This window comes from Salmo salar, chromosome ssa13 (assembly GCF_905237065.1).
Source record: "Salmo salar chromosome ssa13, Ssal_v3.1, whole genome shotgun sequence".
NCBI lineage: Eukaryota > Metazoa > Chordata > Actinopteri > Salmoniformes > Salmonidae > Salmo > Salmo salar.
In genome coordinates this window covers 73876809-73901685 of record NC_059454.1, presented here as the reverse complement: position 1 = coordinate 73901685, position 24877 = coordinate 73876809, and the positions used below count along the sequence as shown (strand labels likewise).

At 42.5% G+C, this 24877-nt stretch overlaps 1 protein-coding gene and 1 long non-coding RNA gene across 3 annotated transcripts; both read right to left on the bottom strand.

Moving 5' to 3' along the window:
• Positions 1 to 3618, bottom strand: mis12 (MIS12 kinetochore complex component). Of its 2 annotated transcripts, none has more exons than XM_045692208.1 (2): positions 2030 to 2163; positions 1 to 1881 (listed from the first exon to the last, which is right to left on the bottom strand). In XM_045692208.1, the coding sequence occupies exon 2, from the start codon at positions 1871 to 1873 to the stop codon at positions 1220 to 1222; it is 654 nt and encodes a 217-aa protein (XP_045548164.1). In that variant the 5' UTR covers positions 1874 to 1881; positions 2030 to 2163; the 3' UTR covers positions 1 to 1219.
• Positions 3619 to 14502: 10884 nt separating this feature from the next.
• On the bottom strand, positions 14503 to 20896 carry LOC123726239 (uncharacterized). Its single transcript, XR_006758622.1, has 2 exons — positions 19799 to 20896; positions 14503 to 19545 (listed from the first exon to the last, which is right to left on the bottom strand). It is a non-coding gene; the product is annotated as an uncharacterized lncRNA (long non-coding RNA).
• Positions 20897 to 24877: the final 3981 nt, after the last annotated feature.

Here is a 24877-nt window from a genome sequence, read left to right as displayed (position 1 = left end):
TACGTCTCATGTTTAATTATGAGCATGAAAAGGTTTGAACCTGACTTCACAGACATGTTATGCTACTTTGATGTTACCTGACTAGATCCACCACAACAGGCTAACAATTGATTCAAATAATTATACAATGAATTTAGAATTGGGTTGTGTGCATGCATGCAAATGTGCATCTGGACATACTGAAAAGAAAAAAATACTTTTGTGAACAGAAATACTTTTCTTACAGCATGTCCCCAGCACCAGAACAACATGTTGGACGTCCAGTGCATATTGCCTTGTTTGGGGGGAAATCTGTATACCTATTTGAATGTACTCTGTTGGTAAAAAGTAGGCCAACATTCAATGAAATGTGTTTTTAATTGTACTTTTTAAACATAGGCTATAATTAATTTCCCAGTATCCATTAACAGGAAGGACCCTTTGTGAATATGGAGCCTGGGGTTCCAGCCATGGACATCACACAACTGTATGATCACTGCTGGGACTCCCACCGAGACCATACTGTCAGAGCAGCCCACTGTCAAACCAGCTGCTTAATCAGTCAGTCAACATCATACAGCATTAGACATCACAGACAAGCCTAGACTGCATCTGACAGAGAGACCATGATGAGAAAGGATTGGAATGATTTAAATGATACCTGATTTAAATCAGATGCGATTGCACAATTACACTTTTATTCATTCAAAATTATTAAAGTGTCGTACATTTATAATGATTTTGGCAAAAAAATATTACGGCATCGAATCAAAAATAATTCACACTCTACAATGGCACTGCTTGGTCAATTTTCATTTGAGATGGCAATAACAAACCAATGCTTCCCCCTTGTGGTGACTTTGGCTCCAAAGTTCATTCACTAATTAACATACATTTATAAAAAATAAAAATGCTTTTCAAAGATCCAGAGTTAAGACTGGGAGATAAAATAAAAAAGACTAACTGCTTGAGCCTCTTACTACTCAAATTGTGGATAATATATTTAGAATGTGTAGAAAACCATCAAAAAGTAAATGTATCAAACCAAAGATGAATTATGGTTTAAAAACTGCTCACATTCTTGTTTGTAAGACTTGTGTCTGACAAATTGTATAATTGTTAATACATCCAAAGGCATGGAATTCTATTTGTGTCTTATGTCCGACAGAGGACGCTATTCCAAGTCTGAATTTTGCCACACCTGCAACCTACCCATCTCACAACACCACTAACAAGTATTTTACACCATGTGGGTCCATCCCAATGACGAGTCCTCATCCAGTCTTTTGCTTTTCTTATTGATCTCTCCAATGACAGCCTGCAGTTTCTTGACCGACTGCATCATCACACAGAAGCTGTTGTGAAAGCTGCCCATTCCCTCCTGCATCCATGCTGCCTGTAGTTCTCCAATCCATCTCAGGATCCCATCCAGCTGCTCTTGGACCTCTCTTTGCTCCTCCAGTTCAGCCAGCAAGGCCTGCCTGGCACACACCTCCACTTGGTACGCTTGTTGCAGCTCCGCCAAGGAAGACTCCAGCTTAAGAACCTCCTCTAAACGTTGAGGGTACTTTTTGTGTGGCTGGTCGTCAGGCAGCAACACATTAGGCGGGACTGAGAGGACGTTGTTGACCAAAACGGTTTCCATGCGACCAGACAGACGCTTGAAGCGTTCCTGAAGGAATATCTGCAACTTTTGGGTGCATTCCCTTGCCCTTAAACGTAGTTGCTCTCCATTTGGTTCAGTCCCGCTTAGTTTTCTCACGAACACTGCTTCTACGACGAGCAGCAATTCATTCAGGCAGTCCTGAAAGGCACTGTATACTCTCACCATGCAGGTCTGAGGGGTGAAACCAAAGAACTGTGCCTCGTACAGCTTGAGGGAGGAGGGAGACATTGCCTCCTCTAGAAAAAAAGAAGGCAGAATATTGTCTTTATATTGGGATGCACAGGGTTCATACATTTTCACAGAATTTCCTTGACTTTTAACCAAATTTCCATGACCAACTGTTGGCGGCATTACCAACAATTGGCGCTTCCTTTTTATACGTACATAAAAAAGTAAGCGTAACGTGGTATCGACACTGGAAGGCTGCTCTCTGATCCCATATGCACCATTTCCTGTCGTTGTGCAAGGCACTTAACCCCCCCCCACCCAAGTACTACATTTGCACAAACTGTATATAGATTTTTTTCTATTGTGTTATTGACTGTACGTTTGTTTATCCCATGTGTAACTCTGTGTTGTTTTTGTCGCACTGCTTTGCTTTATCTTGGCCAGGTCGCAGATGTAAATAAGAACTTGTTCTCAACTGGCCTACCTGGTTAAATAAAGGTGAAATAAAAATGTATTTTAATTTTGTTAAGTAGAATACCTGTTACGCAACTGTATAAAACATGTGGTCAATCCTCAGTGTGGAGAGCTACTGAGTGTGCAGGCTCTTGATTAAGCACTGCTTAAACACATCCGAGACAGTTTATCTAGGTCCGGTTGAGCAGCTAATTTCTAAAATGTGGTTTGTTAGAGGGGGACTGGAATAAAACTCTTTTGCCAGAGAATTTGGAAGTATGTCCAACCAGCCTCACAACAGCGGAGGCACGGGCGCGGTCTGGTCAGCATGTAAGGGCAGCCCTTAGCCATTGTATATTGGCCATATACCCCCTTGGGCCTTATTGCTTAAATAATTCTCATGGCTAACATATCACCATGGTGAAACTTGCACTACTGTAGATCTGAAATAATTTGATGGTCAAACTTGCCAGCCACCCAGAAAAGTAAGGTGAAACAATTCAGGCATTCTTGAAAGTCAGAACAATGTTTTATAGATGAAATAATATATTTTGCAAGACATAGGCATTTTAATAGTTAAGAGGTGACGTCACGTGTCCCGCGTACCTTCAAAATGATTCGGCAATCAATATATTCGAAAAACACCGTTTCTATCATCATTTGTCACAAAGAAAGTTCGCCCTGATATCGAGCTTTAGTTTAGAAAATGTCTCCCATCTGCCGTTTCCACTACACGTCGCAATTACATTTATTTTGTCGAATAAACCTGGATTAATGGAAACCTGCCTAGGGTTTGTATTAAAGTTACTTAATGGGGGGGAAAGCACTGATATAATTACGGAGCATTTTCTAAATTCAAACGAATAGCCTGCAACTAGACATGGACGTTTAGAAGACACTGGTTGTCTTCCAAGTGTGGAATTGAGGAAATATTAAATTCTCTGTGCTACGCTAAACATTAGCTACCTAACATGTATCGGCTAATGGAACATCACATTAGGCCGTTACAATCTACTAGTTAACCACGCAAGCCACTTCTAAACACCTTGCCGACCTAAGAAACAACTAGGCTAGCTAGTAGAGTCAGATGAATGATCAATATCTTTGGAGTAGCTAGTTAGTTAGCTGGCTACATAGTCTATTACGATGACTACGGACGCGTCGAGGAATGCATTTTAGTGCGAAACACATACTATTGGCTTAGTGGATAGGCAACAATTTAGACGAATATGTCAAACAAACTATTTACATATATTGAAATGTCTATTCGTAAACAATTCATAATGTTCTTATTATTTTGCCCCTTACCCTCACTGGTTATGTACTCCGCCATTTCCAAATTTCCCGCGCCCTTTTTGTCTGTAGTCGTCAGCTGGTACTACAAGATGTTGCATGCACAGTATCGCCGTCTACTTTTCTGGCGGAGCACATAACACATCGTTGGTTGAACCTAGAACTCCGTGGATGAACCAGGCAGAGACGGGCTTTGTGGACCACAAGGCACAAGTACCACTGTGGAGACCCAAGAAGCCCAACGACGAACCATATCAACATTTTCACACACAACAATTAAAAGGCATTAAAGTGCAATTTTTGTTTTATTTGGAACTATGTACCACATTTATTTGGCTGCCTATTCGTTTATAACTGAGAATTGAGACCAGACCGCATATTGGGCAGCTAGAATGACAAAAACTGATTTAAAAAAAAGATTTATAGCTTAGAATTTCTAAATAGAAGGCTAGATATGACTCTTGTCTAGACATAACATCACTAACGTTAATAATATTGTATCGTTCTAAAATCTCCATGTCGTTATGATGCAACAATAAGGCTAGAACTATAGAACCAAAGAAATAACCATTATCCTGTACTTTTTTAACTCTTCAAAATTGGACGAAAATCATGGAGGAGAGGTAAGACTGAATCCGGCCAACAGTTGAGTTAGAAAATAATATGTAGCTAAAAGTGTTTCTATATCAGTAGAAAAGTAGGCCTAACTGAAGTTTGAAATCTGGCATGGTCAGACTTGTAAAAACAATTACGAAAAAAGATTCACACAGAATAAAAAATTATGAATACATTTCTCCACATATCAATGCAGAGAGGGAACAATATATACTGAACAAAAATATAAACGCAACATGAAACAATTTAAACGATTTTACTGAGTTACAGTTCATATAAGGAAAAAAGTAAATTCTAATAATTCATTATGCCCTAATTTATGGATTTCACATGACTGGGAATACAGATATATGACTATATATACAGATATATGATTGGTTACATATACCTTAAAAAAAATGGGCTTCACAATTGGCTCCAGGATCTCATAGCGGTATTTTTGTGCATTCAAACTGCCAATCTATAAAATGCAATTGCGTTCGTTGTCCGTAGCTTATGCCTGCCCATAACAACCCCACCCCCACCATGGGGCACTCTGTTCACAATGTTGACATCAGCAACCCGCTTGCACACACGATGCCATACACATGGTCTGCGGTTGTAAGGCCAGTTGGACATACTGCCAAATTCTCTAAAACGATGTTGGAGGCTGCTTATGGTAGAGAAATGAACATTCAATTCTCTGCCAACAGCTCTGGTGGACATTTCTGCAATCAGTATGCCAATTGCACACTCCCTCAAAACTAGAGACATCTGTGGCATTGTGTTGGGTGACAAAACTGTACATTTTAGAGTGGCCTTTTTTTGTCCCCAGTACAAGGTGCACCTGTGTAATGATGTAAACAAATTTGTGCACAAAATTTATAAAATAGCGGAAATATCACATTTACATAAGTATTCAGACCCTTTACTCACTACTTTGATGAAGCACCTTTGACAGCAATAACATCCTCGAGTCTTCTTGGGTATGACGCGACAAGCTTAGCAAACCTGTATTTGGGGAGTTTCTTCCATTCTTCTCTGCAGATCCTCTCAAGCCCTGTCAAGTTTGATGGTTTGCTCCGTTCATCTTTCCCTCGATCCTGACTAGTCTCACAGTACCTTCCGCTGAAATACATCCCCACAGCATGATGCTGCCACCGCCATGCTTCACCGTAGGGATGGTGCCAGGTTTCTTCCAGACATGAAGCTTGGCATTCAGGCTAAAGAGTTCAATCTTGGTTTCATCAGACCAGAGAATCTTGTTTCCCATGGTCAGAGTCCTTTAGGTGCCTTTTGGTGAGGAGTGGCTTCCGTCTGGCCACTCTATCATAAAGGTCTGATTGGTTGCGCTTTAGAGATGGTTGTCTTTCTGGAAGGTTCTCCCATCTCCACAAAGGAACTCTGAAGCTCTGTCAGAGTGACAATTGGGTTCTTGGTCACCTCCCTGACCAAGGCCCTTCTCCCCCGATTGCTCAGTGTTGCCGGGAAGAGTCTTGGAGGTTCCAAACTTCTTCCATTTAAGAATCCTGTCTCGGAGTTCTACAGACAATTCCTTCCACCTCATGGCTTGGTTTTTGCTCTGACATGCACTTCTTCTTCGATGATGTAATGACGGTCCACAAACCAAAGTTAAAGGTACATGCCACCACCTACTGTGCTGGAGTGTATGGTCAATCACGGTTTACAACATTTATTTAAATTTTTTACCTTTATTCAACTAGGCAAGTCAGTTAAGAACAAATTCTTATTTTACAATGACGGCCTACCCTGGCCATTTCTAAATCCTCCTACCTAACTCAGTACTTCTGAAAAAATTAAAAAGAGCCCTACTAACTTCTAATAGACCCATTCCCAAAATCCCTTCCAAACCCTGTCAAACCTCAATGACCCTCCACTTCAATCTTTCCCTCTCTTCACCATACTTACAACAATATAATACATGCTCCACCATTTCATCGACCATACACTCCAGACACAAACCATTCACATGCTTGCCAACCAGATGTAATGACGAGTTCAATGTACAATGTCCTAAGCGCAATCGAGCAAACACCACCTCTTCCCTCCTAATCTCACCTTTGAATCTTGGTCCACTGACCTTTTTTTGGAGGGCATATAAATGCCTTGGGCTCAGAGTCCCATCTCTTCTGCCACACATCTAGCAAAAAGGCTCTGATCTTACATTACATCATGGCCTCTAAACCTTCAAGCTGCATACTGGACCCTATTCCAACTAAACTACTGAAAGAGATGCTTCCTGTGCTTGGCCCTCCTATGTTGAACATAATAAAACAGCTCGCTATCCACCGGATGTGTACCAAACTCACTAAAAGTGGCAGCAATAAAGCCTCTTGAAAAAGCCAAACCTTGACCCAGAAAATATTTAAAAAACTAATCGGCCAATATCAAATCTCCCATTCCTCTAAAAAAAATGAAAAAGCTGTTGCGCAGCAACTCACTGCCTTCCTGAAGACAAACGATGTATACGAAACGCTTCAGTCTGGTTTGAGACCCCATCATAGCACTGAGACTGCACTCGTGAAGGTGGTAAATTACCTTTTAATGGGGTCAGACCAAGGCTCTGCATCTGTCCTTGTGCTCCTAGACCTTAGTGCTGCTTTTGATAGCATCGGATCACCACATTCTTTTGGAGAGATTGGAAACCCAAATTGGTCTACTCTGACAAGTTCTGGCCTGGTTTAGATCTTATCTGTCGGAAAGATATCAGTTTGTCTCTCTGGATGATTTGTTCTCTGACTAATCAACTGTAAATTTTGGTCTTCCTCAAGGTTCCATTTAAGGACCACTATTGTTTTCACTATATATTTTACCTCTTGGTGATGTCATTCGGAAACATGTTAACTTTCACTGGTATGCGGACGATACACAGCTGTACATTTTGATGAAACATGGTGAAGCCCCAAAATTGCCCTCCCTGGAAGCCTGTGTTTCAGACATAAGGAAGTGGATGCTAGTTCAAGGTCCCAAGAAACAAAGAGATCTTCTGTTGGATCTGACAATTAATCTTGATGGTTGTACAGTCGTCTCAAATAACTGTGAAGGACCTTGGCGTTACTCTGGACCCGGATCTCTCTTTTGACGAACATATCAAGACTGTTTCAAGGACAGCTTTTTTCAATCTACATAACAATGCAAAAATCAGAAACTTTCTGTCCAAAAAGTATGCAGAAAAATGAATCCATGCTTTTGTCACTTCTAGATTAGACTACAGCAATGCTCTACTTTCCGGCTACCCGGATAAAGCACTAACTTAACTTCAATTAGTGCTAAACACAGCTGCTAGAATTTTGACTAGAACCCCAAAATATGATCATATTACTCCAGTGCTAGCCATTACTCCAGTGCTAGCCTGTTTAGGCTAGGGCTGATTTCAAGGTTTTACTGCTAACCTACAAAGCATTACATGTGCTTTCTCCTACAGTACCTGTCTTTCCGATTTGGTCCTGCCCTACATACCTAGACGTATGCTACGGTCACAAGACGCAGGCCTCCTTATTGTCCCTAGAATTTCTAAGCAAACAGCTGGAGGCAGGGCTTTCTCCTATAGAGCTCCATTTTTATGGAATGGTCTGCCTCTCCATGTGAGAGATGCAGACACGATCTCGACCTTTAAGTCTTTATTGAAGACTCATCTCTTCAGTAGGTCCCATGATTGAGTGTAGTCTGGCCCAGGGGTGTAAAGGTGAACGGAAAGGCACTGGAGCGAGGAACCGCCCTTGCTGTCTCTGCCTGGCCGGTTCCCCTCTCTCCACTGGTATTCTCTTTCTCTAACCCTATTATGGGGGCTGAGTCACTGGCTTACTGTTGCTCTTCCATGCCGTCCCTAGGAGGGGTGTGTCACTTGAGTGGGTTGAGTCACTGACGTGATCTTCCTGATCTTCCTGGCCACCCCTCTTCCTAGGTTCCTGCCTTTCTATGGAGTTTTTCCTAGCCACCGTGCTTCTACATCGGCATTGTTTGCTGTTTGGGGTTTTAGGCTGGGTTTCTGTATAGCACTTTGTGACATCGGCTGATGTAAAAAGTGCTTCATTTGTGTCACGTCCTGACCAGTAGAGGGTGTAGTTGGGTCAGGACGTGGCATGTTTGTGTTGGTTAAATGTTGGGTGGATGATTGGGACTTCCAATTGAAGGCAGGTGTGTATAGTTGCCTTTGATTGGAAGTCCTATATAGGTGTGTGTGTTTTTCTTTGGGGTTGTGGGTGGTTGTTTTTGCACTGCGTTTCTAGCCTGCAGAACTGTAGCTGTTGTCACTTTGTTTGCATTGTTAAGTGGATGCTTTACTTCTTTATTTTAATTAAAGATGAGTATTCACATACCTGCTGCGCCTTGGTCCATTTCTACAGAAGACAGCCGTTACAGAACCACCCACCAAAGGACCAAGCAGCAGAAGAGGAGGAAGCCACAGGAGAAGAAAATGGAGGAATGGACCTGGCAGGACGAAAGAAAATTCTGGGCGGACAAGTTAAGGGAGCTAAGGGAACCCGAGAGGCAGCCCCAAGATTTTTTTTGGGGGGGCACACGGGTAGTTTGGCCAGGCCAGGGAAGAGCCGTAAGCCAGCTACCCGTGACTACAGGGAGGTGCGTACGAGGTGGAGGGCGTCATGTTACGCTGAGGTGCGCACCATCTCGCCTATACGGACGCACAGCCCAGTTCGCCCAGTACCAGCGCCCGCAGGTGCCAGAGCAAGGGGAGCATCGAGCCGGAAGGGGTGATGCCAACCCTGCACTCAAGACCGCCAGTGCGCCCTTTCGGTCCGGTGTTTCCCGCTAGACACACTAGCATGGAGGTGCGTGTCTCCAGGCTGGTACGTCCAATACCTGCCCCACGCATCAGGAGTCAACAGTCGTCATCAGAGCTGCCCGCCAGTCAACAGTCACCAGAGCTGCCCGCCAGTCAACAGTCACCAGAGCTGCCCGCCAGTCAACAGTCGTCAGAGCTGCCCGCCAGTCAACAGTCGTCAGAGCTGCCCGCCAGTCAACAGTCGTCAGAGCTGCCCGCCAGTCAACAGTCGTCAGAGCTGCCCGCCAGTCAACAGTCGTCAGAGCTGCCCGCCAGTCAACAGTCGCCAGAGAGGTCAGACTGCGCTGAACTGCCGGAGTGGCCAGACTGCCCTGAACAGCCGGAGTGGCCAGACTGCCCTGAACGGCCGGAGTGGCCAGACTGCCCTGAACTGCCGGTGTGGCCAGACTGCCCTGAACTGCCGGTGTGGCCAGACTGCCCTGAACTGCCGGTGTGGCCAGACTGCCCTGTTCTGCCAGAGTGGCCGGACTGCCCTGTTCTGCCAGAGTGGCCGGACTGCCCTGTTCTGCCAGAGTGGCCGGACTGCCCTGTTCTGCCAGAGTGGCCGGACTGCCCTGTTCTGCCAGAGTGGCCGGACTGCCCTGTTCTGCCAGAGTGGCCGGACTGCCCTGTTCTGCCAGAGTGGCCGGACTGCCCTGTTCTGCCAGAGTGGCCGGACTGCCCTGTTCTGCCAGAGTGGCCGGACTGCCCTGTTCTGCCAGAGTGGCCCGACTGCCCTGTTCTGCCAGAGGTGCCCGACTGCCCTGATCTGCCAGAGGTGCCCGCCTGCCCTGATCTGCCAGGGTGCCCGGCCTGTCAGGATCAGCCCGAGTGGCCCTCCTGCCCTCTGGTCCAGCCCGAGTGGCCCGCATGCCCTCCGGCCCAGCCCGAGTGGCCCGCATGCCTTCCGGCCCAGCCCGAGTGGCCCGCATGCCTTCCGGCCCAGCCCGAGTGGCCCGCATGCCTTCCGGCCCAGCCCGAGTGGTCTGTCTGCCAGGGTCAGCCCGAGTGGCCCGTCTGCCCGGCGCAGCGATCGGCGCCAACAGAGTGGGCGACGCCGAAGGTGGAGCGAGGTCCACGTCCTGCACCTGAGCCACCTCCAGGATAGGTGGGTTGGGGAGGGAGGGTGTAGCACAGTGCCGTCGGTGACGGCAGCCACCCTCCCTTCCCTCCCTTATTGTTTAGGTGTTCCTTTTTGTTGGGGATTTTTTTTTTTTTTTGTGTGTTTTCCTTTTTTTAGGTGCATCCCGGGGTCTGCACCTTGAGGGGGGGGGTACTGTCATGTCCTGACCAGTAGAGGGTGTAGTTGGGTCAGGACGTGGCATGTTTGTGTTGGTTAAATGTTGGGTGGATGATTGGGACTTCCAATTGAAGGCAGGTGTGTATAGTTGCCTTTGATTGGAAGTCCTATATAGGTGTGTGTGTTTTTCTTTGGGGTTGTGGGTGGTTGTTTTTGCACTGCGTTTCTAGCCTGCAGAACTGTAGCTGTTGTCACTTTGTTTGCATTGTTAAGTGGATGCTTTACTTCTTTATTTTAATTAAAGATGAGTATTCACATACCTGCTGCGCCTTGGTCCATTTCTACAGAAGACAGCCGTTACAATTTGATTGATTGACTTTCTTGGGCACAGGGACTATGGTGACCTGCTTGAAACATGTAGGTATTACAGACTCGGTCAAAGAGAGGTTGAAAATGTCACTGAAGACACTTGCCAGTTGGTCCGCGAATACTCTGAGTACACACCCTGGTAATCCTGTTTTAAGGTCTTGCTCACATCGGCAAAGGAGAGCGTGATTACACAGTTGTCCGGAACAGCTGGTGCTCTCATGCATGCTCCAGTGTTGCTTGCCTCGAAGCGAGCATAAAAGGTATTTAGCTCGTTTGGTATGCTCATGTCGCTGGGCAGCTCGCGGCTGGGTCTCCCTTTGTAGTCTGTAATAGTTTGCAAGCCCTGCCACATCCGATGAGCATCAGAGCCGGTGTAGTAGGATTCAATCTTAGTCCTGTATTGACGCTTTGCCTGTTTGATGGTTCGTCTGAGGGCATAGCGGAATTTCTTATAAGCGTTCGGATTAGTGTCCTGCTCTTGAAAGCCTTTAGCTCGGTGCGGATGTTGCCTGCAATCCATAGCTTCTGGTTGGGATATGTATGTACGGTCACTGTGGGGATGACGTCTTCGATGCACTTATTGATGAAGCCGGTGACTGAGGTGGTATATTCCTCAATGCCATTGGATGAATCCCGGAACATATTCCAGTCTGTGCTATCAAAACAGTCCTGTAGTGTAGCATCCGCGTCATCTGACCACTTCCATATTGAGTGAGCCACTGGTACTTCCTGATTTAGTTTTTGCTTGTAAGCAGGAATCAGGAGGATAGAATTATGGTCAGATTTGCCAAATGGAGGGCGAGAGAGAGCTTTGAATGAGTCTCTGTGTGTGGAGTAAAGGTGGTCAAGAGTTTTTTTTCCTCTGGTTGCACATGTGACATGCTGATAGAAGTTAGGTAAAATGGATTTAAATTTGCCTGCATTAAAGTCCCCGGCCGCTAGGAGCACCGCTTCTGGATGAGCATTTTCTTGTTTGCTTATGGCCTTATCCTGCTCTTAGTGTCAGCATTGGTTTGTGATGGTAAATAGACAGCTACAAAAAATATAGATGAGAACTCTCTTGGTAGATAGTGTGATCTACAGCTTATTATGAGGTACTCTACCTCAGGCGAGAAATACCTTGAGACTTCCTTAATATTAGACATCGTGCACCAGCTATTATTGACAAATAGACACACACCCCTCGTCTTACCAGACGTAGCTGTTCTGTCCTGCCGATGCACGGAAAACCCATCCAACTGTATATTATCTGTGTCACTCGAAGTAAATCTTAAATGAATCACTCTTTGTCAGCAAGCTGGAGAGGTCACAGTGAAACTTGGGCAAGTTTGACAGTAAGGTTCTGGTCTGGGCGGGTCTCGTGATCTTTTGGTCAGACAGGAATTTTTCTTAAAATGCGCCACCAGTTTTCCTTGCAGACCCCCACTGGAAAGCTCCACAGGCAGAATCAATCATCCTGTTCGTTGACGCCAAATTGTTGTGGAAATTCTCGAAGTCAATCTTAAATGAATCACTCTTTATTGTCAGCAAGCTGGAGAGGTCACAGTCAAACGTAGATGCATAAAGTACCAGTCTGAAGTGTGCTCTAACGGGGCAGTCCCGTTAGTTCCCTTATATACTGACAAGTTATATTTGCATGATTTAGCTTATTCATCATTCATAATTAATGTTTTCTTCATTCATGTGACCACCAATACCCAGTCATGCACGTGACAGACCAATACCTCACGAGTCTTCTTCTCTCTAAACTGAGACCTTGAAACTGAGATATCCCTTTCTCTAAACAAGGTTCTGAGCGTACTGCCAAATTGCAGATACTGATAGTGAGGATTCATTCAATCAGTCACTTGCATGAACACAGAAATTGTTTTACAGACAAGAACAAACAGAACACAGAAATTGGTTATTAGAAAAGCACAAACATAAAAATGTTAATCACAAGGCCAAAACCCAGTTATTTAATGTCCCACCAATGCCAAGTCTTTCCATCTTAATCAGTAGGCCTTCTCTGCACATAGTGTCATAAGCTTTTTCAATGTTAAAATAGAAAGTAGCGATTACGATCTATTTACTATCATCTTTTCCACCAGTTTACACAAGATAGAGGTCAGTGCTATTGGTCTATATCTATAAGCACATGAAGGGTCCTTACCAGGCTTTACAAAAGGTAATATTACTGCACATTTCCAACCAGAAGGTATAACCCCTGAACTCCAAATCATGTTAAATAATCCCAAGAGAACATGTATGACCTCATCATGTAGATGCTTAAACATTACATAGCACAACTGATCATGACCTGGGGCTGTATATCCACAGCCTATTAAGGGTGAACACATCTCATGTATGGTAAAATCAGCATCCAAAGAAGAGTCAACAGTATCCCTTTTCTTATACACATTAACATGAGCATTTAAAATCTCACACCTGCGTTGTTTATATACAGTTGAAGTCGGAAGTTTACATACACTTAGGTTGGAGTCATTAAAACTTGTTTTTCAACCACTCCACAAATGTCTTGTTAACCAACTATAGTTTTGGCAAGTCGGTTAGGACATCTACTTTGTGCACAACACAAGTAAGTTTTCCAACAATTGTTTACAGACAGATTATTTCAGTTATAGCTCATTGTATCACAATTCTAGTGGGTCAGAAGTTTACATATACTAAGTTGACTGTGCCTTTAAACAGCTTGGAAAAATTCCAGAAAATGATGTCATGGCTTTAGAAGCTTCTGATTGGCTATTTGACATAATTTGAGTCAATTGGAGGTGTACCTGTGAATGTATTTCAAGGCTTACCTTCAGACTCAGTGCCTGTTTGCTTGACATCACAGGAAAATCAAATGAAATCAGCCAAGACCTCAGAAAAAAAATTGTAGACCTCCACAAGTCTAGTTCATCCTTGGGATCAATTTCCAAACGCCTGAAGGTACCACGTTCATCTGTACAAACAATAGTACGCAAGTATAAACACCATGGGACCACGCAGCTGTCATACCGATCAGGAAGAAGACGTGTTCTGTCTCCTAGAGATGAACGTACTTTGGTGCGAAAAGTGCAAATCAATCCCAGAACAACAGCAAAGGACCTTGTGAAGATGCTGGAGGAAACAGGTACAAAAGTATCCATATCCACAGTAAAACAAGTCCTATATCGACACAACCTGAAAGGCCGCTCAGCAAGGAAGAAGCCACTGCTCCAAAACCGCCATAATAAAGCCAGACTACAGTTTGCAACTGCACATGGGGACAAAGATCATACTTTTTGGAGAAATGTCCTTTGGTCTGATGAAACAAAAATAGAACTGTTTGAGCATAATGACCATCGTTACGTTTGGAGGAAAAAGGTGGAGGCTTGCAAGCCGAAGAACACCATTCCAACCGTGAAGCAAAGGGGTGGCAGCATCATGTTGTGGGGGTGCTTTGCTGCAGGAGGGACTGGTGCACTTCACAAAACAGATGGCATCATGAGGATGGAAAATGATGTGGATATATTGAAGCAACATCTCAAGACATCAGTCAGGAAGTTAAAGCTTGGTCGCAAATGGGTCTTCCAAATGGACAATGACCCCAAACATACATCCAAAGTTGTGGTAAAATGGCTTAAGGACAACAAAGTCAAGGTATTGGAGTGGCCATCACAAAGCCCTGACCTCAATCCTATAGAAAATTTGGGGGCAGAACTGAAAAAGCATGTGCGAGCAAGGAGGCCTACAAACCTGACTCAGTTACACCAGCTCTGTCAGGAGGAATGGGCCAAAATTCACCCAACTTATTGTGGGAAGCTTGTGGAAGTCTACCTGAACCGTTTGACCGAAGTTAAACAATTTAAAGCAATGTTACCAAATACTAATTGAGTGTATGTAAACTTCTGACCCACTGGGAATGTGATGAAAGAAATAAAAGCTGAAATAAATAATTCTCTACTATTATTCTGTCATTTCACATTCTTTAAAAAAATGTTATACTTTGTTTTTATTGTAGGAACACAAAGAAAGTACAAATAAAGTAAAATAATAGAACAACATAAAAGATCTGGCAGTTATAGTGCACATCATACCTTCATCATATTAGTTACATTGACATCTTTGAATTAGACCTTTTCCAAGTACGAAACCCATTTTTCCCAGTATTCCTGACCTCTCTCCTCTTTTGTTCTTAAAGCAAAGGTCATATGCTCCATGTGGTGTATTTCTTTTACAATATCTATCCATTGAGTCACTGTGGGAGGGTCTTTTTGTAGCCATTTCCAAGTGATAGCCTTTTTATTGGCTGCCAGTAGGACCTTCAAGAGGTACTTTTCTCTATTGTGTAAGTTATCAGGTATTTCACCCAAGTACAAAGAAATGATTGTTTGTTCTATGTCAAATCCCATTATTTTTCCAATGTTAGATCTTATTTCTCCCCAGTAGGTTTCAATTGCGGGGCAAGTCCAAAAGATATGAGAGTGATCCACCCTCAATAGGCTGCATTCTCTCCAACAAGGATGTAGGGAGCCAGTCTGTTTTGATTTCAGTTTAGGTGTTATGAAGAAACATACAACATTCTTCCAACAGAATTCTCTCCATGACCTTGAGTTGGTGGCGCTTTGTTGAGTCTCTAATATGTTCAACCATGTTTCATCAGTTATTTCATGTTAAGTTCCTCCTCCCATTTCTTTTTAATATAGTTTGTAGAATGTTTCTCTGAGGATTGAATACCCAAGTAGAGATTTGAGATCGTTTTTTTGTTACTCCCCAAGTTGTATGCGTTAGTGAATACTTGGATTAATTTTGGAGGTGCTCGAGGGTCAGTCACTTTTGTCTCCCTTAAGAAATAGTGTCAAACTTGTAGGTATCTGTAAAAATCTTGTTTATCCAAGCAATGTTTTTTACTTAGGTCCTGGAAGTTATCTAGGTCCCCATTCCTTATAATTGTACTGAATGATGTGATGCCTTTCTGCGTCCATTGTTTAAATCTGCTGTCCTGAGTTGAAAGGATGAAGCTGGGGTCGTATGCGGGCCAACTCAGCAGTTTGATCTCTCTGTCTAATTTATTTTGCTTAACTACCCTAAACCATGTCTTCAGAGAGAAATTAATCCACTGATTCTGTCTACTGTATATTTCTATTACCATGTCCTTATTTCCCAAAACTGTCTGTATGGGTGTCTCTGTCAAAGTAGTCTCAATGTCTTTCCATTTGGATTCGTATTCTGAATTGCACCAACACACCAGAGGTCTCAATTGGGTTGACACATAATAATCTTTTAGGTTTGGTAAGGCCATACCCCCACAGTTTTTTGGTATTTGTAATGTTGTATATCTAATTATTGGTCTCCTACTGTTCCAGATAAACCTTGGTATCCGTTTATCCCATTCTCTAAACTGTTTAGGTGGGATTTCTATGGGCAGTGATTGGAACAAATACAGTAACCTCGGCAGGATGGTCATTTTGATTGTTTCAATTCTACTACTAAGATCTAAGGGAAGTGAATTCCACCTGTCTAGGTGATCATTTATTTTCTTGTTGATGTGATCGTAATTCATGCAATAAATCTTTTGGTAGATATACTCCAAGATATTTAATGGATGAAGAAGTCCAGTGGAAGTTATACCTACTCTTCAGCTCTTCCTGTGGGTTATAATTATATACTAGGGCTTGGGTCTTGAGTACATTAAGCACATACCCTGAATATGTTCCAAATGTTTGTAAAACATCCATCAATCTAGGTACACTTGAGCCTGGGTCTTTAAAGAATAACAGAACGTCATCAGCATACATGCATATCTTATGTTCACTGCCTCTTATTGTTATTCCCTCTAAGGTTGGGTCCTGTCTTATTGCCTGTGCTAATGGTTCGAGTAACAAGGAGAAGAGCGTGGGTGAAAGATTACAGCCTTGTCTTGCCCCTCCCACAAATGTTATCGTTCGTGACAAATGTCCATTTATCTTTATTCTATCAGTCGGACATGAATACAGTGTTTTGATGCACTGAATCACTTCTTTGTTGAAACCAAATCTTTCCATAACTTGGAATAGGTAATCCCATCCCACTGAATCAAATGCTTTTTCTGCATCTAGACTGATTAATATTGCACTTGTCTTATTCTGAGTAATGTGGTCCATGACATGCAGTGTTCTCCTTATATTGTCCTGTGTCTGTGTCACGACACCTACGGAAGGTGGCGCCCCTCCTCGCCCGGGCGGCGTTCGGTGGTCGTCGTCGCCGGCCTACTAGCTGCCACCGATCCTGTTTTTACGTTCCGTTAGTTAGGTCTAGGATAGGCACGCACCTGTTTTGTATTAGTTGTTAGTAGGGGGGGGTATTTAGGCTAGCTAGGTAGGTTTGTGTTTTGTGCGGGATTGTTTTTTTGTCAGGGCTCTTGTTTGGTATTGAGGGTCTGTGTTTTTTCTCTGCCCGTGGTTTACGCAGAGTTTATATTGGGCTGCGTCCCTGCATTATGTTTGGAGAGGGTGGTGCGTTTTATTTATACGCTCTGCCCGACCGTGCTTGTATTTTTTCGTGTGGATATATTAAAGAAGTATTCACGGAATCATCTGTCTCCTGCGCTTGACTCTACCTCTCCTGCTTCCTTGAGCCACATCTTGTGACAGTCTGCCTATTTTGTATGAAACCAGTTTGATCTCCGTCAATCAATTCTGGGATTATGTTCTCCATTCTTTTGGCTATTATTGATGCATATAGTTTATAATCCGTGTTAAGAATTGCGATTGTCACAACGTCCACAGAAGGTGGTGCTCCTCCCCGGTCGGGCGGCGCTTGGCGGTCGTCATCGCCGGCCTACTACCTGCCACCGATCGATATTTCAGTGTCTGTTGGTTATGTCTGTATTTGTACGCACCTGTTCCTTGTTAGTAATTAGTGGGGGTGTATTTAGTTTGTCGGTTTGTTGTTTGGGATTTGTGCGGGATTGTTTTCATGTAACGTTGTACGTAGTCAGGATTGTTTTTTTTTTTGTATTGTTCGGTTTTCACAACGCATTTTGGATAGGCATTAGGGTTGCCGGGCTGCGCCCCGTGTATTGGATTTTGGAGCTGTTCTCCTTCAGTTCTGTGGATTATTTTTACCCTGTCTTGTCGTTGAGATTCCTTTGGACTTTATTAAATACGTCTCTTATACGGATCTCAGTCTCCTGCGTTTGACTCACCCGTCTCCTGCTATTTTTAACAACGTGACAGCGATAGGTCTATATGAACTGCATTCATTCTTATCTTTACCCTCTTTTGGGATTACAGATATGATGGCCTCTCTCCATGACGGTGGGAGACCCCCCCCCTCCCGCACATTCCAGTTAAAACAGGCCTTAAGTAGAGGTGTTAGTTGTTCTCTGAAGGTCTTGAACCATTTTGAAGAGAAGCCATCAGTGCCTGGAGACTTGTTTACTTTTAGTTGAGATATTGCTTTATTAATTTCTTCGGTGGATATTTCTAAAGTCAGTCTATCATTTTGCTCTGTCCAAATTGAGGGGAGATCAAGTGAGTTCAAAAAATGCTCTATTGTCTGTGCATCTGCCTTCTCTGGTTGCTTGTACAGATTTGTGTAATATGATTCAAATGCATTCTGTATTTCATCTCATTTGCATTTGATCTTTGTTTTGGGGTCTTTTTATTTTGAAAATGGTATTCTGTGCTTGTTGTTTCCTCAGTCTCCATGCTAGTAATTTGGTTGCCTTTGAGCCTGCTTCATAATATCGTTGTTTCAGGAACCTGAGCTTTTTCTCTACTTCTTCTCTATAAATCTGGTCAATTTCCTGTTTTAGCTTTTGAATCTCTCGTAATATAAGAGGATCTTTGTATTGACTATGAGATCGTTCTAAGTTTCTTAGTGTTTCCTGTAATTTCAGCAGTTTCTGTGCTTTAATCTTTTTCTTGAGAGATGTGGCTATGATCTTTCCTCTAATAACCGCCTTAGCTGCATCCCACAATGTAGCAGGAGATACTTCCCCGTTATCGTTATTCTCCAGATAGATGTTCAATTCTGTCTTTATTGATTCCTTGAATGCTGGATCATTCAGCATGCTTGTATTAAGTCTCCATAAAGTTTTTCTTGGTTTGCTATCAAGGTGTAGAGTAAGGTAAACTCCATTATGATCTGATAAGTCGCTCTGTCCAATCCTACAATCCTTAAGCCTGTGTCTATCTGCATTGTACATGAAAAAATAGTCTAACCTGGAGTATTCAGTGCGGCGGGCTGAGTAAAAAGTATATTCCTTATCGGTCTTGTGGGTGTCACGCCATACATCGAGCACTCCTAGATCCTGCAATATCATATTGATCTTTTTAGCAACTAGACTAATTTTCCTATTTTGATTTGTGCTGTCCAATTTTGAGTTTAAAATTGTGTTAAAATCCCCTCCACAGATAAGTGGTTTCTGTGGCAATTAAATCAAACACCATCCCGTAGAAGACCATGTCCCTCCCTGGGGGTGCGTATACATTAAATAATGTAACTTCCTTGTTATCCAGTTTACATTTAACAACTATAAATCTACCATCCTTGTCTTTTATTTCTGACAAACTCAAAATTAACTGAATTTGGGATCAAGATTGCAACTCCCCTTCTACCCATTTTGTCAGAAGAAAAAAAAAGTATTCCTATATCCCATTTTCTTCAGTTTCTCGTGTTCAGGTGTGGATAAGTGAGTTTCCTGCCAGAATAGTATGTCAACTTGCTCCCGTTTCATCTTTGCTATTACCTTCTCTTGATGGCACTCCCTAGTCAGTTTACATTGAGACTTATGACCTTAAATTCCCGATGATGCAACGATATAAAAAAAAACTGTGCATCATATCTGCCTGCTTATCTTGAGCCTAAAAATGAACGAAAAATCAAGAACGATAAAGTAAAATACTTTGGTATTTGGACTCCCATGTCAGAGGACTGTCTCTTGCCTCTGGGGTTTGAGGGGATGAGCCTGTCCGCAGGAGGGGCCCATCGCTCAGATATGAAAATGCGTGACGTCGTCACAAACAAGACCTGTTGGAAAGAAAATAATAAGGGCGCCTATTTCGTCGCTTATACACATCGGTTAATTACAAGTGAAAACTATATCGGTCATGCGTGCATATCATGAATCCTCCCCTTGATATGCCCCTGTCACCCCGTTGTTAATGTGTCAATAATCCTTAGCTAATATACATGTTATTAACGTGACGCTACTTAGTGTGTTCATAAAGAACCCATACTTTTGGCTGTTCAGCATTGGGGGAAAATAGGGAAGATATTTTACCTATTGCAATGTCAACCATAACAACCCAACGTCTTAACAGCTCGCGGTAACTATTAATTCTGTTAAATCCGATTCAGTGTCTTCCATCTTCCCGTTGGAAATGCCTGAGTCTCTCTCGGATGTGAACGTCCTCTCGCCGAGGTGGTTTCCCTCTTTCTCCATGGCTTTGCTTGTCGATAACGATCCATGGGAGAGCCTGCTCGAGTCTTTCCGCCGGTGATGTCGCCTTTCTCCTGGCGGTATACTCCACTGGGATGCCCCTCGACTTCAGATCCTCAGCTGCCTCGTCTGCGTGCTCGTATGTAACCGGGTCATTTTCCAGAAATACCCGAATTTTTGCCGGGAATGGTGTTTGGAAGCGTATACCCTTCTCTTTAAGTGCTTTCTTAATGGGGGTGTATTCTTTCCTTTTTAGTATCTCTCCCGCGTAGTCATGATCAAAGAACACTCGTTGGCCTTGAAAGCTAACAGGCTTTTTCCAGGTTGCATGTAAGACTTTCTCTTTGACTGAGCATTTTAGGAACCGTACTACTATTGATCTTGGTGGGGTGCCGCTGGGGATTTTTGGGGCCAGAGCTCGGTGTGCTCTCTCAATTCCCAGGTCAGTGTCATCTTCAAGTATGTCTTTGAATAGACCCTCCACGAATTTGGGCATAGAGCCTTTTTCTGTGCCCCCTACTACATTATAAAGTTTAATGTTGTTTCGACGTGAGAAACCTTCGAGTTCTGTCACTTTTGCCTGTAGTGCGTGTTGGTTTTTCAGTGACTGTTCAAGTATTCCCTTGACTGCGGAGTTCCATGTATCCGTTTCCCCAATGCGCTGTTCTGCGTCCCGTTGTAGATATGCTGTGAAGTTCTAATTAGTTTTCTTCAAGTTTCTGGTTAATGTCTTTCTTGAACTCACTTAGTTCCGCTCTTACATCTTCTCGAAGTTCCTCTCGTAAGCCTGTGAGCGCCTCACGAAATGAGGGTTATTTTGCTGCTGCCATCTTATTTGCGCTAGCATTAGCCATCTCGGGTTCATCGACGATTATATCTTCTGCTGTCTTGTTACGGGCTGTTGTTGTAGATCCGCGACCTTTTCCCATTTTCCATTTTGCTTAAAACCTCTTGGGGCTAGGTGGGACGCTAGCGTGCCACCTGTGGTGCACTCCATCAACAGCAGGTGCATTTCAAGAGCGGCAAATTTGAATCCAAATAAATGTCAAAATTCAAATTTTTCAAAAATACAACTATGTTACACCATTTGAAAGATAAACATCTCCTTAATCTAACCACGTTTTACGATTTCAAAAAGGTTTTACGGCGAAAGCATAAATTTAGAGTATGTTAGGACAGTACATTTACAAGAGTTGTGTGTAATGTTTTGTCAAGTCAAAGACAGGGTCACCAAAACCATAAAACCAGCTAAAATGATACACTAACCTTTTACAATCTCCATCAGATGACACTCCTAGGACATTATGTTAGACAATGCATGCATTTTTAGTTCTATCAAGTTCATATTTATATACAAAAACAGCGTTTTACTATGGCATTGATGTTGAGGAAATCGTTTCCCTCCAATAACCGGCAGTCAAGTCAGCGTCAGAAATTAAATAATTAAAATTAGAAAACATTGTTAAAATATTATATTGTCATTTAAAGAATTATAGATTTACATCTTTTGAACGCAATCAACTTGCCAGATTTAAAAATAACCTTACTGGGAAATCACACTTTGCAATAATCTGAGCACTGTGCCCAGAAAAATACGCGTTGCGATACAGACTAGACGTCATGTTGGGGAGATCTAAAATCGAAAATACTATGTAAATAATCCATTACCTTTGATTCTCTTCATCAGATGTCACTTCCAGGTATCACAGGTCCATAACGAATGTAGTTTTGTTCAAAAAAGCTCATCATTTATGTCCAAAAATCTCCGTCTCGTTAGCACATGATGTAAGCCAGCCGGACTTCTCGTCATGAACGAGGGGAAAAAATATATTTCCGTTCGTTCAAACATGTCAAACGTTGTATAGCATAAATCATTAGGGCCTTTTTAACCAGAACATGAATAATATTCAAGGTGGACGAATGCATAGCCTTTTATAACGTATTGGAACGAGGGTACCCAACATGAAGTAGCGCGCCAGGTGTCTAATGGGACATCACCGTTCCATGGCTCTTGTTCGGTCAGATCTCCCTCCAGAAGACTCAAAACACTTTGTAAAGGCTGGTGACATCTAGTGGAAGCAATAGGAAGTGCCAAAATATTCCTAAACCCCTGTGTCTTTCAATGGGATAGCTTTAAAGTCAATACAACACATCAGGTATCCACTTCCTGTCAGAAAATGTCTCAGGGTTTTGCCTGCCAAATGAGTTCTGTTATACTCACAGACACCATTCAAACAGTTTTGGAAACTTTAGAGTGTTTTCTATCCATATATAATAAGTATATGCATATTCTAGTTACTGGGTAGGATTAGTAACCAGATTAAATCGGGTACATTTTTTTTATCCAGACGTGCAAATGCTGCCCCCTAGACCCAACAGGTTAAGTTATTACAATGCTCTGAGTAAATACTTGAATTTAGGGGGGGAAATACCCAACCTATGTGCAGTACGAAAAACTAGGCAGCCATTTCTTAAGTTGCGTCACCGGAAGCCCATTTCACATTCTTAAAATAAAGTGGTGATCCTAACTGACCTAAAACAGGGCATGTTTACTAGGATTAAATGTCAGGAATTGTGGAAAACTGAGCTTTTAAATGTATTTGGCTAAGGTGTTTGTAAACTTCCGACTTAATCCAAAGTAACCCCACTATGTACCCTAGCATATGTCTTCCCCAACAAGTCAGCTTTTTCTTTATCAGCTAAGGCCATTTTTTTGACAAACAACCAAAACTGGAATTCGAGTGAACTTGCTTCTTCCAGTCATCTTCTTCAATATAGACCAAACATCCCCCAGCTCAGGACTCCTGCCTATTGTAGAGCAGAACTGTCTCCATGCATTTCTCCATTACAGACTTAATGACCCTACATACTAAAGCTCTCTTTCCTTTGGAAATCAAGTAGATTCTCAGTAGTCATATTTCTATGCAACACACTGTAATCCCTATTTCTTTCTCGAATATCCGTAGTGCACTCTTCAGTCCACCAAGGAACCCCCTTCCTTTTCTCACCCACATTACTCACTGGTACATATACATTTGCAGCACTCAAAATCAGAGAGGTCACAGAGGCAGCACATACGTCAACCGGACTTTCTAAAGACAACTGTCCAACACACTTTAAGCAATGATTACCAAACTTTTCCCAGTCTGCTTCATGAAAGCCCCATCTTCTGATTGGTCCCTCCTGGAATAGTAACATTAAAGTTCATGGTATACGAAATAGGGAAATGATCACTTCCAACAGTAAAATCATTAATTCCATTCCATTCACACAGTTAGAAGTCATTGTGAGGTCCAGGCAGGATGTAACCCCTCTAACAACATCAACTCTTGTACCACATCCATTGTTAAGACATACTAATGCTCTTGTTTCCATCATATCTTCCAAGATAGTACCATTAGCATCTGTATGTGTGCTTCCCCATAAACTATTATGTGTATTAAAGTCACCACACCATATCTTTCTAGAGCGCAATTCTCCTTATATTTCATCAAACATCACTACAGAAAGTTGACGACAAGGGTTGTAAAATCTGTGTAACTTAAAACCTGTTGAGGACAGACGTTCCGCTAGCGGAACGCCTCACCAATATCCAATGGTAGAGCGTGGCGCGAAATACAAAAACCTTAAAAATGCTATAACTTCAATTTCTCAAACATATGACTATTTTACACCATTTGAAAGATAACTCTCGTTAATCCAACCACATTGTCCGATTTCAAAAAGGCTTTACAGCGAAAGCAAAACATTAGATTATGTCAGGAGAGTACCCAGCAAAAAATAATCACACAGCCATTTTCAAAGCAAGCATATATGTCACAAAAACCCAAACCACAGCTAAATGCAGCACTAACCTTTGATCTTCATCAGATGACACTCCTAGGACATTATGTTATACAATACATGCATATTTTGTTCAATCAAGTTCACATTTATATCAAAAAACGGCTTTTTACATTAGCATGTGATGTTCAGAACTAGCATTCCCACCCAAAACTTCCGGTGAATTTACTAAATTACTCATCATAAACGTTGACAAAATACATAACAATTATAGATACAGAACTCCTTTATGCAATCGCTATGTCAGATTTTAAAATAGCTTTTCGGCGAAAGCACATTTTGCAATATTCTGAGTACATAGCTCAGCCATCACAGGCTAGCTATTCAGACACCCGCCAACTTCGGGGCTCACTAAACTCAGAATTACTATTAGAAAAATGGTATTACCTTTGCTGTTCTTCGTCAGAATGCACTCCCAGGACTTCTACTTCAACAACAAATGTTGGTTTTGTTCCAAATAATTCATAGTTATATCCAAATACCTCCATTTTGTTTGTGCGTTCAGGTCACTATCCAAAGGGTAACGCGCGAGTGCATTTCATGACAAAAAAATTCAAAATGTTCCATTACCGTACTTAGAAGCATGTCAAACGCTGTTTAAAATCAATTTTTATGCTATTTTTCTTGTAAAATAGCACTAATATTCCAACCGGACAATGTTGTATTCATTCAAAGAGGAAAAAAAAAATGGCAAGGTCTCGTGAACGCGCATCTCCAGTCTCTCTGTCACCAGGCAGTCCACTGACAAACTGTGCTGCTGTTATCTGCCCAGAGACAGGAGACGCCTCAATCCGGTTTCTGAAGGCTTTAGAGAGCCAATGGAAGCCTTAGAAAGTGTCACGTAACAGCTCAGATACTGTAATTTCGATAGATGCAACAGAAGGACTACAAATTGTCAGACAGGCCACTTCCTGCTTGGAATCTTCTTAGGTTTTTGCTTGCCATATGAGTTCTGTTATACACAGACACCATTCAAACAGTTTTAGAAACTTTAGAATGTTTTCTATCCAAATCTACTAATTATATGCATATTCTAGTTTCTGGGCAAGAGTAGTAACCAGATTAAATCGGGTACGT

Bases quoted from the DNA above. Each gene is read 5' to 3' on its own strand.
- mis12 (XM_045692208.1), bottom strand. From the start codon at position 1,873: ATGTCTCCCTCCTCCCTCAAGCTGTACGAGGCACAGTTCTTTGGTTTC.